The following is a 16,160-nucleotide window of genomic DNA, read 5'->3' on the forward strand; positions in this document are numbered from 1 at the left end:
TGCTCATCTTAGTGATCTGTCGTTATCCATACAGAGTAGACCCGGGATTCTTATCTAGACTGTTAATGCTCTGATCACTATCTGGTAGGTGGGCTGTTGACCAGACGACATCCCAGAGGTGGGAGGGTAATTCAGTCCAGAATATTTCTGATAGCCCTCATATGCAACCTGTGGGAACTCAGACAGTTCCACTGGCCTCTTCCTTCTTCTCCACAGCAGCAGACACATTGCACATATCATCCAGTGGGGTACATCACACACCCCATGGTACCTCAGCATACACTCTGACAGAGAGCCACACATTTGATCATTCTGCTACCTCTACCTCCGAAGGTCTCTGATCTCAATGAGTTTGAACATTCAGGACAAGGCGTTCAATGATAAATCCCTTACATGTCTTCTTGTGGATAATACGAGGTCAGTATTATCATTTTCAGGGAGAGTTTGGGGTCTCTGCCTACCTAGTATGTTGCTAAGCAGATGTGCTTCCCTTTCCCTAATATGTATTTTGTTCAGATGTTCAGTTTCCCTAGAAGGAGAAATGATACATGAGACATATAGGTTGTGAAGTCAAATCCATTCTAACTGTATATTAGAGCTAATTCATCTGTTGTGTGTTCAGACAGGAAAATATGAAAACAGTAACAGTATCTCACCGTGTGCATGTCCAGGACTTTTGTTAAACAACAATCCTTGCTGTATTCTGAAGAATGTCATATTTCATTCAGTTCCCTTAGCTAAATATGCCTGTATGCTGCCACCCACCTCACTTACCATAATAATGTGTCACTGCAGGTCAGTCATTCTCTAAACGGAAAACATCAACATAAAGCGTACCTTCAGGTTGCGTTTTGCTGGAGAAATGGCAGTAGTTCCAAAAGCTACACATCCATCATATTAAATGATAGGCCTACTCCTTGTGCTGCGATGTCTTGTGCTCCTAAGCATGTTTTGCATATTTATCTGTTTTGATTTTAAGTTAATCCTCGTGATTTTGTGGAGCATTCCAGTTCTGTCCCTTCTAAAAGACACTACAGTCCCAAGGGGTCTGAGAAGCCAGTCTGAGCCAGGTACACAGAACATAACCCGGCATGACAAATAGCAGCTCAAGGGCAATTCCATGTTAACGGAATTACTCTCAGATACTCCAATTTTTCACTTTAAAATGCATTCCAAACAAAAAACATTGATTTCAAAGTTTAACAAACCATAGAACTAAGTCTATGCGCACGGACTACTTTCAACAGTTTTTCCAAAAAACAAATTTACAGGAAGAACTGTGCGGATTCAAAGTTTGGTAACAGAATAAAAGTGAGGGAGATTTTACTGTAATTATGTTACCTACCTTTCCATCTCCACAGGTTTTCCAGTAACTGTTTTTAATTTGTTTTATTGTTAAGTGGTATTGTATGGTTTGTTAAACTTTGAAATCAATGGTTTCTGTTTGGCATACATTTTAGTCTCACTGTAATTTCGTTACCGTAGAATTGCCATCAAGTAAATACAGTGGAAGGTGGAGGGGATTTACTGTACATGTTTAGGAACTTACATACAGGGACTTACATGAACCCATTGTAAACGTTTTATAGAATCTTACAGAAGCCATGGGCAATGTGGACTGCAGACATGGTGAAGTCTCTGTGCATAGTATTTTCTGTGGTTCAATGTGTGTAGGAAGGAGAGTGAAGAACACCTGATATTAATTTAAGCATCCAGAATGGTGATATGGGGCTGATATGATTCCCTATTAAACATATTGGTTCTTCGCCTGTATCTGTATGTTCTGTGGCTCTGCCACAACAAAATGCACAGAAATATGGATGTTGTCTTTTTATCAAGGGGTTGACATGTTTTCATCACTAGAATGGTACAGTAATAAGACCAAGACTAGTAGAACAAAACAGTCTTCACCTGTCCTCAATGAAAAATGAGCAGTACTTTAGAAAGTGTAAGCCCTGCCTTCAGCATTTCTGCTTGGTCCTTTTCCAGTATCAGGGCCAGCCCCCACTCTTTTCAAAGATGGAACAGCTTATTTAATGTGAAGATGTGTGTCCCCTTTGGACTGTCAAAAATAATAAGCAAGAATCATTCAGAACTAGTCTAATGCTCCTAAATATTTATTAGCATCACATCCTACTGGACAATAATTGGATTGTTTCCCTTTTTGTTTAATTCAATGCAAGATAAGCACTACATTGATAAAGCAGATGGGTTTGGTGCAGTCACATGTAAACCTTACTGAGGATGGTCATCACACGACACAGAGCTGAATGACCAAGGTTGTGTTCAGCAGCCAAAAATGAAAGTAAACTTAAAAATAGAGTGAAATGGGTCAGTACTGTCCAATGAAAATGTTTGTTTTCAATTCTAACATTTTTGCTACAGTGTGCCCTAATGAACCAGACCCACCACACTACACAGAGCTGACCAGACTCATTTGCCTCCAGCAGTGATAGCCAGCAGGCTGTTTGTCCTCTTCATAATGTTGGGTACAAAGAGCAGTCCTGAGGCTCTCTCAATGCTCTCGATGGGCACCAGGAAGCGCTCCAGAGGAATCTTGTTATCCACAGGGGTGTTGGGCATCACATACGAGCGCAGCTCCACCTCTCCCCTCTGCTTCTCCAGGATCACCACCTTGAAGAAATGGGTGGGGACCGCCACATGGTTCCTCCCCATCACCTGGTACTTCACATACATTTTCCCATCTGGTTCCTGTCTATAAGCAGAGAGAAGGAACAGTTATGACTTCTGTATCATTCTCACCTTGGACCCCATTCACACAGATCATGATGCTTGCATAATGCCTGTTTGCAAAAGCAGATCACTGTGTGAATGGCGTTTTAGATGGCAACACTGAAAAATACCATTATGTTTGTTATGGAAGTCTGTTTCAAATGACACTCACCTGGGCAGATAAAGTGGTCCAGTGCACACAAACACATTCATGTAGTGCTTGGTAAGTGAACGGCAGTACTGCTCCAAGTTGTTCCATGCATTTTGATTTAAATTTGGGTTCTAGGGGAAGACGAGGTGAATAAAACTTGAACAGCCATTCATTGATTCATGCACTTTGCTCTGGAAGTGTAGCTACATGGGATTCAGAAGCCTTTTTGACTCATCATTCGTGTTTTAAACTGCACACTTATATTGCCACCTTTACCACTCGCACACTGTGTAACACTTATTCATCTTCACATTGCCTAATATGCCATGTTTCCCCACAATACATGACTTGCCTGTGGTGAGACATTACTGAGATAGAACGTGTCATCCATTGCCTTTTGATTCCATTTGTGATTGGCAGCTGCTGCCAAATGCCCCCTGTCAAATCCACTGCCTCTGTAGTCTGCATTGGTAGCCCTGTGGTATACGTGCACCGTATCATCCTCTTTAAAGTCGCAAAATTTCCTATCTGAAGGTCCTGTCAAGCCATCAGGACTGAGTTGCTCTATAACCCATGCAGCAGTCCTGTTTCTGGGATCATAAGATGTCACGTAGGACTCCCTCGTCTTGATATTGGCGAGAGATGGGAAGCCGTACTTCATTGCAGCTGTTGATCGGGACCCTACCATTTGACCGCCTCCTTGGTACGTGGTAATGTCGGTTGCTGCGTCCACACTTGGAATAGGAATAACGGGTACTCGATTGAGTAATCCATGGCTCGGATTTATGCATCTATTCGTCGAATCTCCAATCAGAGACGCACCAATGGTCGCTCCCACAGTCAAGGACACGCCGGAGATAAACCACTTAGAACAGATAACACGATACATTTTATGCACCGGAATAATTACCACAAACTATTACCAAGTCTTTACCGCTTTTACAACAATCAACTACATAAAAAGTTAATTTCATATCACAAATTTCCACATGCTCGTTTCTTTTTCAATACTCGCTGTTATGGATTGGGCGCATGCATATGACGATTGCAGTAGCTTCGTCTTAAAGGTACAATACACCATTTAGTAGGCTCTAGTACAGCGTAAACTACGGTGCCTTCAGAAAGTATTTATACCCCTTGATTTATTCCACATTTTGTTGTTACAGCCTGAACTCAAAATTGATTAAAAATATTTGTTTTCCTCACCCATCTACACACAATACCCCTTAATGACAAAGTGAAAATGTTTATACATTTTAGCAAATTTATTGAAAATTAAACATCACATTTGCATAAGTATTCAGACCCCTGAGTCAATACTACACCTTTGGCGGTGATTACCGCTTTGAGTCATCTTGGGTATGTTTGTATCAGCTTAGCACTGGATTTGGGGATCTTCTCCCATTCTTCCTTGCAGATGTTCTCAAGCTCTGTTAAATTAGATGGGGAGTGGCGGTAAACAGCAATCTTCAAGTTTTTCCACAGATTTTCTACATCATGTCCAAACAATTGAATTGGCCACAAGTGGACTCCAATCAAGTTGTAGTGACGTCTCAAGGTTGATCAAAGGGAATTCGATACACTTGAACTCAATTTGGAGTGTCATAGAAATGGGGTGTGAATACTTATGTAAATGAGATATTTCTGTATTTATTTTCAATACATCTGGAAACATTTCTAAAAACATGTTTTCACTTTGTCATTATGGGGTATTGTGTGTATACATGGGTGAGAAAACAATTACATGTTATCAATTTTGAATTCAGGCTATAACACAACAAAATGTGGAATAAGTCAAGGGGTATGAATACTTTCGGAAAGCACTGTACAATTGTATGGCTCTGACTACACCAACAACATGTGAACGCATTCAGTTTGACAAAATACATTGGTGGTGGTAGATCATCTTTAATTAATCAATTCAGTCATTATAACATTTCTGCCTGTTGTCTTTTGTGGCCTTAAATACAACAAAATATTAATGAAAAAAGCGAACTTACAAAACAAAGTTCCTAATAATATTGAGTATAAGAGCAAAGCAGATCAACCTCTGTTTAAAATAATTTGTATTTCACGTTTTTGTTTTTCATCCGAAACTGAGGTTATTGACCCTCTACATTTTGACATTGTCGTATTTCTACGTTATTCTTAATGACAGAGGCCAGCCTTATGACCTTGATCTCAGGTGCATCATGACCCCTTCTGTAGTCCCATATATGTACTCAGGGGAGAGCAGCAGGGTAGGTTTGTTGTAGATAAGGTAGCAGTTGAGATGTTTCGCCTCTTGCCACGCTGCCTCTATAACATTAACCCTGTCTCTGTCCAGATGCTCCTGGCATGTCCTAGTCAGCTTGTGGACCTCCTCCACAGTCCCTCCAAACACTGCTCCGGCATAGTAGAAGTCCCCCTCATTCAGGGGCACAAAGGATAATGAGGCAGGTCTGCATTCGTAGGGGAACTTGTCCCGGCTCTCATAGTAGTAAGATAGGTGAACTGCAGCTACAAGCTGGCTGAGCGCCTCAGCTCCCCAGCGCTGGTGAAACTTCATGTCTACATCCAGACAAAACAGGAAGTGGGCCTCTTTTCAAATCCTTTCTTGAATTTAATTGGAATTATTTTGGGTAACAGACATATACAAAAAATGTACAATGTGGACCCAGAGGATATCACTTGAAAGTATTCATGAAAACGCTTGTTTCCAAATTGGTTCTCAATGGTAAAAACAATAATACATATAATGATTAAAAGGCAAGACAAAATGACAACCAACCATAAATACATTCATTTATATTGACATCCTAAAAAGTGACACTATTCACTTCACTTCAAAATCAAATCAAATCTAATTTTATTTGTCACATACACATGGTTAGCAGATGTTAATGCGAGTGTAGCGAAATGCTTGTGCTTCTAGTTCCGACAATGCAGTAATAACCAACAAGTAATCTAACTAACAATTTCAAAACTACTGTCTTATACACAGTGTAAGGGGATAAAGAATATGTACATAAAGATATATGAATGAGTGATGGTACAGAGCAGCATAGGCAAGATACAGTAGATGGTATCGAGTACAGTATATACATATGAGATGAGTATGTAAACAAAGTGGCATAGTTAAAGTGGCTAGTGATACATGTATTACATAAGGATGCAGTAGATGATATAGAGTACAGCATATACGTATGCATATGAGATGAATAATGTAGGGTATGTAACATTATATTAGGTAGCATTGTTTAAAGTGGCTAGTGATATATTTTACGTCATTTCCCATCAATTCCCATTATTAAAGTGGCTGGAGTTGAGTCAGTGTCAGTGTGTTGGCAGCAGCCACTCAATGTTGGTGGTAGCTGTTTAACAGTCTGATGGCCTTGAGATAGAAGCTGTTTTTCAGTCTCTCGGTCCCAGCTTTGATGCACCTGTACTGACCTCGCCTTCTGGATGATAGCGGGGTGAACAGGCAGTGGCTCGGGTGGTTGTTGTCCTTGATGATCTTTATGGCCTTCCTGTAACATCGGGTGGTGTAGGTGTCCTGGAGGGCAGGTAGTTTGCCCCCGGTGATGCGTTGTGCAGACCTCACTACCCTCTGGAGAGCCTTACGGTTGTGGGCGGAGCAGTTGCCGTACCAGGCGGTGATGCAGCCCGCCAGGATGCTCTCGATTGTGCATCTGTAGAAGTTTGTGAGTGCTTTTGGTGACAAGCCGAATTTCTTCAGCCTCCTGAGGTTGAAGAGGCGCTGCTGCGCCTTCTTCACGATGCTGTCTGTGTGAGTGGACCAATTCAGTTTGTCTGTGATGTGTAGGCCGAGGAACTTAAAACTTAAAACATTCCATTTCTGTTAGTCTGTTAAAACTACTGTTCCATCGATGTGGATAGGGGGGTGTTCCCTCTGCTGTTTCCTGAAGTCCACAATCATCTCCTTAGTTTTGTTGACGTTGAGTGTGAGGTTATTTTCCTGACACCACAATCCGAGGGCCCTCACCTTCCCCCTAACCTTAAAAAACAACCATATTCATTTCACATTAAAACAATCTATTAATTGAACATCATACCAATCCTTCAAAATAAATACACCTGACCAGCAGTAGGGGGGCACAAGAGGCAGTGGAGTGGTTTCTCTTACTTAGACAATCTTGTCCAAATGAAAACCTTTGCCTGCTTTTTAAAGCTATTTTTACTTTTTCTTTACTTGGATCTCCAAGGGGAGGCTATTCCATAGACAAATGCCTGTATAAAAAAACATGCTCCTCGCAGTACTGTTTACTCTTGGGAGTTTACAAGACATAACACCAGGTCTGGTATTGAATCTGTGTTGGTTATATACCGTATCAATGTGGTTTTTCATATAACCTGAGGCAAGATTTTTTTAAATATGAATAAATATGTAAAAAATATCTAAAAAATATTAAGTTTAAGTTGGTCCACACTGGACTTCAAAAGCAACAAGGCCACCTCCCAGAACTTCTGTACCCCTATGTGGGTCCTAGGGGGGGACATTCAGCATATACCTGACAACATTATTTTTGCATGACATGCATTCTCCTTTTCAGCTTATTTATAGCCCACTATACCAAGCAGAGCAGGCATAAACAAAATGGACACTGAATCAAGGTTGAGATAAGCAGTTTAACTTTAATGTTAAAATATCTAGTGTTACAATATTTAAATTTGTTTGCCATTATAGGAAGAATTTTAGTAGAAATCAGGTCTCCGGAAAGGGATTGATCTAAGGACACACCATGATAAGTTACACTTGTTTTAGATTCTCTCTTTGCCTGCACAGTTTACCTTTATCTTGTCAGCCCTAAGCAATCTACGTTTTGTTCCAAACAAAATCTATTACGTTTTTCCCAAATGTGCGACAATTTGTTGCCAGTCAACCAATTCCTTACTCAGGGTCTCCTCTATGTAAAATGTATCCTTCCCTGATACTAAACTCAGCAAAAAAATAAATGTCCCTTTTTCAGGACCCTGTCTTTCAAAGATAATTCATAAAAATCCAAATAACTTCACAGATCTTCATTGTAAAGGGTTTAAACACTGTTTCCCATGCTTGTTAAATGAACCACAAACAATTAATGAACATGCACCTGTGGAACGGTCATTAAGACACCAACAGCTTACAGACGGTAGGCAATTAAGGTCACAGTTATGAAAACTTAGGACACTAAAGAGGCCTTTCTACTGACTCTGAAAAACACAAAAAAAGATGCCCAGGGTCCCTGCTCATCTGCGTGAACGTTCCATAGGCATGCTGCAAGGAGGCATGAGGACTGCAGATGTGGCCAGGGCAATACATTACAAGGTCCATACTGTGAGATACCACTACAGAGAGACAGGACGGACAGCTGATCATCCTCACAGTGGCAGACCACATGTAACAACACTTGCACAGGATCGGTACATCCGAACATCACACCTGTGGGACAGGTAAAGGATGGCAACAACAACTGCCTGAGTTACACCAGGAACGCACAATCCCTCCATCGGTGCTCAGACTGTCCGCAATAGGCTGAGAGAGGCTGGACTGAGGGCTTGTAGGCCTGTTGTAAGGCAAGTCCTCACCAGACATCACCTGCAAGTGACTGGCTGTTACTTTTGATTTTGACCCCACCTTTGTTCAGTGACACATTCCATTTCTGTTAGTCACATGTCTGTGGAACTTGTTCAGTTTATGTCTCAGTTGTTGAATCTTATGTTCATACAAATATTTGCATATGTTCAGTTTGCTGAAAATGAATACAGTTGACAGTGAGAGGACATTGTTTTTTTTGCTGAGTTTAAGTATGATTGAATCATCAGCATAAAGCAGGAGTTTGCTCTTTACTGTATCTGGCATATCATTAACGTATATAAGAACTACAATTTCTTATATAAAGAAAAAAAAAACGGTCATAAACGGTAGGTCCAAAAATGGCAACAGTACAGGCAGGGAATAGGCAAAAGGCATCGTGAGTGAGGCAGACTATCATACACGGGAGGAGAGAAGGACAGGAAAAACACAGCGCTCCGAAAAAGTGTGTCTCAAAACGAACAATACCTCACAGTGATGGGGTGCAAGGAACTGAACTAAATAGTGTGGGATAATGACATGCAGGTGTGTGAACAGGTGATTAGAATTCCGATGATTGGGATCTGCAGAGTGAGCTAGAGAGTGAGCTGGAAAGTGGGCTGCGTTCCGGGGATCTAAGTGTTGGGGAGTGTGAGTTGGACGCAGATGTTACAATACTTGTGTTTTGTTGATCAGATAAGACCTAAACGAATTCCCTGCTACATCATTTAGACCAATGCATTTCAGTTTCATCAGGAGAATATCATATTCCACAGTGTCAAAAGCTTTCTGCAAGTCTAACATGACCATACCTGTAGTTCCCCTTCTCACCTTTCTGCTTAATGTGGTCAAAAAGGTGGATAAGGCAAGAATCAGTAGAATGAGCTGTTCCAAAGCCAGATTGTAGTTCATAAAGAAGTTTGTGCTCGAGAAGGTATCCTTCAAGTTGATTAAAACTAAATTCTCAACAACTTTGGATAAGGTGACACAGGCGTGTAGTTTTCTACATTTGTTTTACTGCTCTTCTTGTGGAGCGGAACCAACCGAGCTGTTTTGAGATCATTGGGAAATGTACCACTATGGTTCTTGATGAATTCCATCCTCCTGCCAGTGTGTAAACCTGGGTACCAGGATCAGGGTAAGGGACATCCCAGAGGCCATGGGTATGGCTGGAACCTCCTGGGTTCGGTCACTGAATATATAATAGTGGACTCTGAACCCAAACAAATAGTAATGCTCTGCCGTCACCAAAAATGTCCCAAGGAAGCGAATGTACCTGCCAATCACATCAAATAAAATGTCAATTAAGTTCAAATAATAACAGGTATTATAATTCAGAAAAACATTGAAAACAACTCAAATTTGGTTTAACTCATTAATATGTATTTACTTTCCAACAGCAAAAATCGTAGTTGCTATAGTGATGTTTTTGATACATGTTGTCAATGATGTCTAAATTGAAGGTGCACTCCCGGATGATGGGTGCCAACTACGACGTCGCTGTCAGAACGTCTGCTCTTCAGTTCTGCAGTGTCTGAGGAAGTCAGATCATTATCATAGTATTTTCTATCTTCTACATTTGGCATATTGCTTCTCTTTTTCTATTAGATTTCAGCAATTCATAATTTTACGTTTGCAAACACAGTGAATTACCTGAATTAACAGTGAATTCATACATTTGTGCTGTGTGTAGACACGTCTAAAAACATCAACTATTTATTTAATTCCAAGAATGGAAATGAGGTTTTACCTTACTGAAATTACATTGAATGACTCACCTGTCAGGAGAGGTGACCTCTACTTTTATTTGTCTCCAGGTTTCTTGGACATCCATTTTCTTTCCCAATGATCGATTGATCCCTGACTCTGAAATGTCAATAATAGGCATAGTGCTTGAATATTAAACATATAATTTAGTGGAAGAGAAAGTCAAGAAGGGAACTGGACACCCAGAGTTAATAGCATGTACTTGACGTTGACTGAAATACTGTAGGTGGCGGTACTCATTTTGGGTACTGCTACTGTTTATATTTAGGTACAGGAGCTCCACAATACTTTCGAGCTAATATTCTATAAGAGATCACAAACACAAAATAGAAGAAAAAAAAATCACAAACTCAAAATAGAAGATTTTGCATACCTTATTTCCTGACTGCGGTTGTAACGGCGTTCTTCGTTTGTTGAAAGAGAGTCGGACCGAAATGCAGCGTGGTGGTTAATCATGATCTTTAATAAAGAAAACGGCGATACATGAAATAAATAAATAAATAAATACGAAAACAACAAACGGAACGAGAAACCTATTACAGCCTATCTGGTGAACACTACACAGAGACAGGAACAATCACCCACGAAAGACAAAGCGAACTCAGGCTACCTAAATACGGTTCCCAATCAGAGGCAACGAGAAGCACCTGACTGCTGATTGAGAACCGCCTCAGGCAGCCAAGCCTATACAACACCCCTAATCAGCCGCGATCCCAAATACTACAAACCCCAATACGAAACACAACACACAAACCCATGTCACACCCTGGCCTGAACAAATAATTAAAGAAAACACAAAATACTAAGACCAAGGCGTGACAGCGGTGCTCTTCTTCCATTGAGGATTTGTAGTGTCTCAATCTTATTTTGTTCTTTACAACTGTCATCCAACAAATCATTGGCTGCTAAAATCCAGAGCTGGGATCTTGTTAATTTTGGATATGGGCTCTCACATTTCATATGCACAGATTCAAAACAGAATTTTATGACACATATCCAGATATGATATCCCTTGCATACCAGGTTTCTGATGCTCAGGATAAGGATACATAGAAAATCATAATACTGTAGTATCAATGTCATGGTTTCATATCATAATACTGTAGTATCAATGTCATGGTTTCATATTGTGTGACCTAAATCAATCACCTTATTGTAGCTCTAGCATTGTACATGTTTTGTTAGAGACATACGTGATAATGCTCGTTTGTGATCTCAACGTGTAATGTAATAACAAGTAAAAATAAATATCTAAAGCTAGGTTCCAGAAATGTGTTCCTCCAGAAGTATTATATTCACCTATTAGAGAGAGCGCAAGTGTGTGTGTGTGTGTGTGTTGGATAAAACCTTGGACTGAATTCTACAACTTTCAGACCTTCAGGCTTTATTCCTGCAATGGCATCAGGAACATCATCTAACAGTCACATTCTCAGGAATTTTTACAATAATAAAAAGCTCATCATGGGTCATTTTCTTCAGAATGATAACGTTTACTTGGAACAAAAATAACAATTTCTACAAAAAAATATTCATACATAGATTTGTTTGATTTGGATAGGTTATACTCTCTCTCTTTGCTTCATGATTTCCATGCGACAATTGATTCTCCACCACAAGCTACTGAAACATCAACTCTGGTAAAAAAAAAAAAAAGTTTACTTTTTCTCCACTTTTCAGTTCAATGATTGTTCCAGGAAACAAATAAACTATGCAGCAAAGTAAGGAAACGTGAATTTGAGAGTAAGATAAACTTGGCATTAGTAGGCCTCAGCAGTGATTACAGCCATCTCTGTTCAGAAAGCAAGTTGGGTAAGTGCAGTATTTCAGTGAGAACAAACTTAGATGTACGACAATACAATTCGCTCTAAACTTTTCTAAGATAGTGATTTAGTTTTTTTGGTATAAGTTCTTTCATCACTGGCATTCATAGAGAGAGAGGAACTCTCTCTGTCTCATCGTGGCGAAGGTGACAGGGGGGCTGGAGCCCTCAAACACTCTCCCAGAATGCAACAGCACAGTTAGACTGAGCTAAGCACTGCGAATGGCGGATCCCAAAAATGTAGCCAGGTGTACTCCAGCTGTCCCGGGTGTAGCTCAGCAAGCAGTGACTTGTCTAAGCAGGGCGTTGGCTAGAAGGCAACTCAGCATGGCAACCAGGCTGAGGTAGGAGGCAGAGGCACCGCTGCAGCCCCTCTCTCCCTCACAGAGCAGCTGCTCACACAGCAGGCCCTTGTACTCTGGCAGACACAGACACTTCTGGTTCTGGAAGCAGGTGCCTCCATTCTGGCACAGCAGCATGTCGTCGTCACAGACGTTGGCTACGAGGGGAGACAGGGAGGAGATGAAGAATAAGGAGGGAGGAAACTAAGTGGCCCGCTGAATGCCTCAAACCTAAAACAATACAGGATACTCTGGTTCTGGCAACAATTACTGTACATTAACAAGACACCTGTTCTGACCTTACCTGTACAGTTCAAATTTTCTCTTGACTTAGTGATTATACAGTCAAGTTTGCTAGATTGTTAAACAACCTTGCAAAGGACTCATGGCGCTCACATGGTGCTCACACACACACACACACACACACACACACACACACACACACACACACACACACACACACACACACACACACACACACACACACACACACACACACACACACACACACACACACACTCCTTACGGGAGCAGCCTTGTCTCCAGCTGTATCCAGGCAGGCAGTCCTCGCACTTTGTCCCAGTGGAGCCATCCCTACACTGGCAGTACCCTGTCTCGTTGCAGCGGGCGTGGAAGGACCCCAGCTGGTTACAGTTACACTCTGCACAAAGGGATTAACAAGACATTGCTGTTTTAGTGAGAGTAGAAATACAGCACAGCACATCTAAATAAGCCAAGTGCTCATCAATCTAGTTGAAACAGCAGTGTCACTAGCCCTGGTCACATAGACCTACATCAACATAAACATGTCAGTGGCATTATACTGACCATTCTATGAACGTTTAATCATTTTACAGGAAGGAACATTGTGTTTAAAAAAAAAAACGTTTTTACTCCCTGACACATCTCTCAGCCTGAGGAAACTTTGACAGCCTGAGGAAACTTTGACAGCCTGAGGCGTTGCTTTACCATTTCTCTGTAATATTACAGTATATTACTTTAGTACATATTACTTTAGTACAAGGTAGGACAGGGTCGTCTTCATTCGCAGCCAAACAGAAGGAAATGGACTGAAACGGGGGAATTTGTCAAGTAAGAAAAGTGCCTGATTTTGATTCTATTGCAAAATGTAAAATGTCCAATAGATCACAACAGTACTAACAGTATTGCTGTTGTGTATGGTAGATCCTCCAGTAGGTGTCAGTGTGCCATTGTGTCATTCTTGCTCGGCACTGTGCATTACTTTGTGTAGTGATACTGTATTTATGTAGTAAAATGTTAATCAAGGGTTTATAAAGGGGCTGAAAAGTGTATACTTTCATAGACTATTTATTATGAGTATATATAAATCTGTAATAAATCATTCAACCTCATTGGTTGAATTTGTGTAATTGTAATTTTCTTGGATTACAAATCATTTGTTTATAAATACACCTGAATGTTGCATGCTGTTTTAAATTGTCCACACTGGCTGTATTCTTTAGTTACAGTCATTTTTTCATGTTACCTATGATAAATGGGGAGTCGAATAGGATGCATGGCAATGGGCTCCACCAACACAATTCTAATATAGATGTGAAAAGAACATTTAAAGTATACTTAACAAGGTAACAGTTAACAACTTTAGACAGCTTACCTTCATGTATTGTTACATATGCTGCTTTACAAACATTGTATGCTGATTAATTTAGAGCCAGCAGGTGTAATTGTAATTCCTTAGCATTTTAGGCTACTATGGTATGAATCGCAATGTTTTCAACCTTTTCTGAATAAATGATTAGCTAGCTATAATGATTCTATTTAGCTGTTATAGGCTCAAAGGATCATGCTTTAATACTCTTGACCTGCAAGGGGTCATACAGGAGACATCACAGATTTGCAGGTGATTAGTAGGGATTGAAGGTAATACACAATGATACATCTGTCTTGTTTTGCCTTTATAAAACATTTTCCACTGTGCATATCATTGTGTAATGTACATTAAGGAACTGATGAGAGGTCCTGACCTATACAAACGTTGTCATCGTCCAGCTCGGCAGAGATATTCCGGAAGTATCCCAGTCGACAGTGCTGACAGTTCTGCCCCCTAGTGTTGTGTTTGCAGCTGACACAAGTCACGATGTTGATAAAGTCAATATAACTGCAGCGGTTCGAGTGGCCATAGCACTCACAGTCTGACAAGGGGAAAGAGCGGAGTAGGGTTAGTGGAGGAGGAGGAGGAGGAGGAGGAATGGTCCTATTCAAACAATTCAAACTCAGAGGTAGCACTCAAAGTTATTTACTCTACACTCTTAGAAAAATGTTTCCAAACGGGTTATTTGGCTGTCCCCATAGGAGAACCCTTTTTGGTTCCATGTAGAACCCTTTTGGGTTCCATGTAGAACCCACTGTGGAAAGGGTTCTATATGCAACCCAAAAGGGTTCTACCTGCAACTAAAAAAAGGTTATTCAAAGGGTTCACCTATGGGGACAGCCGAAGAACCCTTCAAGGTTCTAGATAGCAAATGTATTTCTAAGTGTACAACTTAACTGTTTCACTCATTATACAAAAGCCAAATGGATAAGACATAGCAGGATCCATAGGCCTGAATTATGCTGAGTTCAGAAACCACTTCCTGACTTTGTGGCCCCATGGGAAATCCATTGACCTCAATAAGTCAAAATCTGCATTATTTAACCAGCTAACAATCCGGCCTCAATACTGTACATTGATTTACAGAGGTGTAACGTAATTAATGGTAGCGAAAATACACCAAATAAGTTGTTTCAATTTTGTTTGCATTACAGTCTTGATCAATTGATTGTCATAATGGAGCTTATTATGCATTAGCAGTTTGTTCCATTATACTACAAGAAGCTAAATAATGCTACATTTACAAGGAGATTTAGATTATGGTCTAGTTGTTTAATCAGGCATCATGTTACATCTCTTTGTTTAGAGGGGATTCATTATTGACACGTTATTTTGAAGATGCTGCTGGTGCAATATGAAGACCTGCTGTGCCACGGAGGAGAGCAGTGGGACAGGGGGGGGGGGGGGGCAAGAACAGCTTATCAAATATGAATGGGCCAATTACCCTACAGTTTGTTGAAAGAATGGCCACTGTCTCACAAATGAATCCACAGTTCAAACAGACATCCACACTAATCACATTACGCAATCATTGGAAACATAGACGCTATAGGTTGTGTGATTTCATTAAGTTCACAATAAAAAGGAACGACAGTATTACTAAAATGGAACGGAAATTAGTTTCTTACCTTATGAAACAAACAGAACACCAAAATGCAACAAAGAAACGCATGGAAACAACAAAAGATGAATGAATGAAGGAAAAGAATTGGCAAACTTTGGCCATTTTTCCACAGTTGTCTTGTCCAAACAGATCTAATGCGGGAAATGATTTCTTACCTTGAAACTGGACGTATGCAACCTTAGACTGGCTGTATTTGGACCCACCAGGAATCAACAGTTTGACAACCGCTTGAGAAATAAAGCATATATTTAACTGAGTTATAGCTAATACTAACATGCCCATGTGAACACGCCTCTACTACGTAGTCGCTGAAATATAATGACCACTAAAACCAAAATGTCTGCCAAACACAAGAGGTTACGACCCGCTAATAGTGAGTCACTGTCAGACATCTCACAGGATTCACAGACAAAGCCAGCATACAATCCATAAATAGTTATCGACCATGTAAATCTACCCATTAATACAAAGCATTGTGCATTACAGCGTTCAGTAATTAACAAAGCATAGCTATTTACTGCTCTACCAGAACATCATC

At 40.5% G+C, this 16,160-nt stretch overlaps 2 protein-coding genes and 1 pseudogene across 2 annotated transcripts in view; all 3 read right to left on the reverse strand.

Moving 5' to 3' along the window:
• Positions 1-2,093: 2,093 nt before the first annotated feature.
• endog (endonuclease G) lies at positions 2,094-3,945 on the reverse strand. The gene is made up of 3 exons (XM_020468532.2): positions 3,237-3,945; positions 2,906-3,015; positions 2,094-2,716 (listed from the first exon to the last, which is right to left on the reverse strand). The coding sequence occupies exons 1-3, from the start codon at positions 3,771-3,773 to the stop codon at positions 2,434-2,436; spliced, it is 930 nt and encodes a 309-aa protein (XP_020324121.1). The 5' UTR covers positions 3,774-3,945; the 3' UTR covers positions 2,094-2,433.
• A 1,041-nt stretch (positions 3,946-4,986) lies between these two features.
• On the reverse strand, positions 4,987-10,272 carry LOC109872842 (globoside alpha-1,3-N-acetylgalactosaminyltransferase 1-like; annotated as a pseudogene).
• Positions 10,273-10,647: 375 nt separating this feature from the next.
• ntng2a (netrin g2a) overlaps positions 10,648-16,160 on the reverse strand; it is an 83,808-nt gene continuing 78,295 nt past the window's right edge. The window contains exons 6-8 of the mRNA XM_020468540.2: positions 14,372-14,539; positions 12,892-13,026; positions 10,648-12,523 (exon numbers count right to left, since the gene is read on the reverse strand). Of these exons, the coding sequence (XP_020324129.1) occupies positions 12,300-12,523; positions 12,892-13,026; positions 14,372-14,539 (527 nt within the window). The 3' untranslated portion in view covers positions 10,648-12,299. The remainder of the gene's footprint in view (positions 12,524-12,891; positions 13,027-14,371; positions 14,540-16,160) is intronic.

The sequence above is a fragment of the Oncorhynchus kisutch genome, linkage group LG3 (assembly GCF_002021735.2).
Source record: "Oncorhynchus kisutch isolate 150728-3 linkage group LG3, Okis_V2, whole genome shotgun sequence".
In the NCBI taxonomy this organism is placed as follows: Eukaryota; Metazoa; Chordata; class Actinopteri; order Salmoniformes; family Salmonidae; genus Oncorhynchus; species Oncorhynchus kisutch.

What these genes read in the sequence shown, in the direction of transcription:
- endog (XM_020468532.2), bottom strand. Translation starts at nt 3,773, where the DNA reads ATGTATCGTGTTATCTGTTCTAAGTGGTTTATCTCCGGCGTGTCCTTG. An exon ending in TCAGTAATGTCTCACCACAG is followed by an intron (nt 3,016 to 3,236) that starts GCAAGTCATGTA and finishes GTCTTCCCCTAG; the next exon opens with AACCCAAATTTAAATCAAAA. An exon ending in GGACCACTTTATCTGCCCAG is followed by an intron (nt 2,717 to 2,905) that starts GTGAGTGTCATT and finishes CTCTGCTTATAG; the next exon opens with ACAGGAACCAGATGGGAAAA.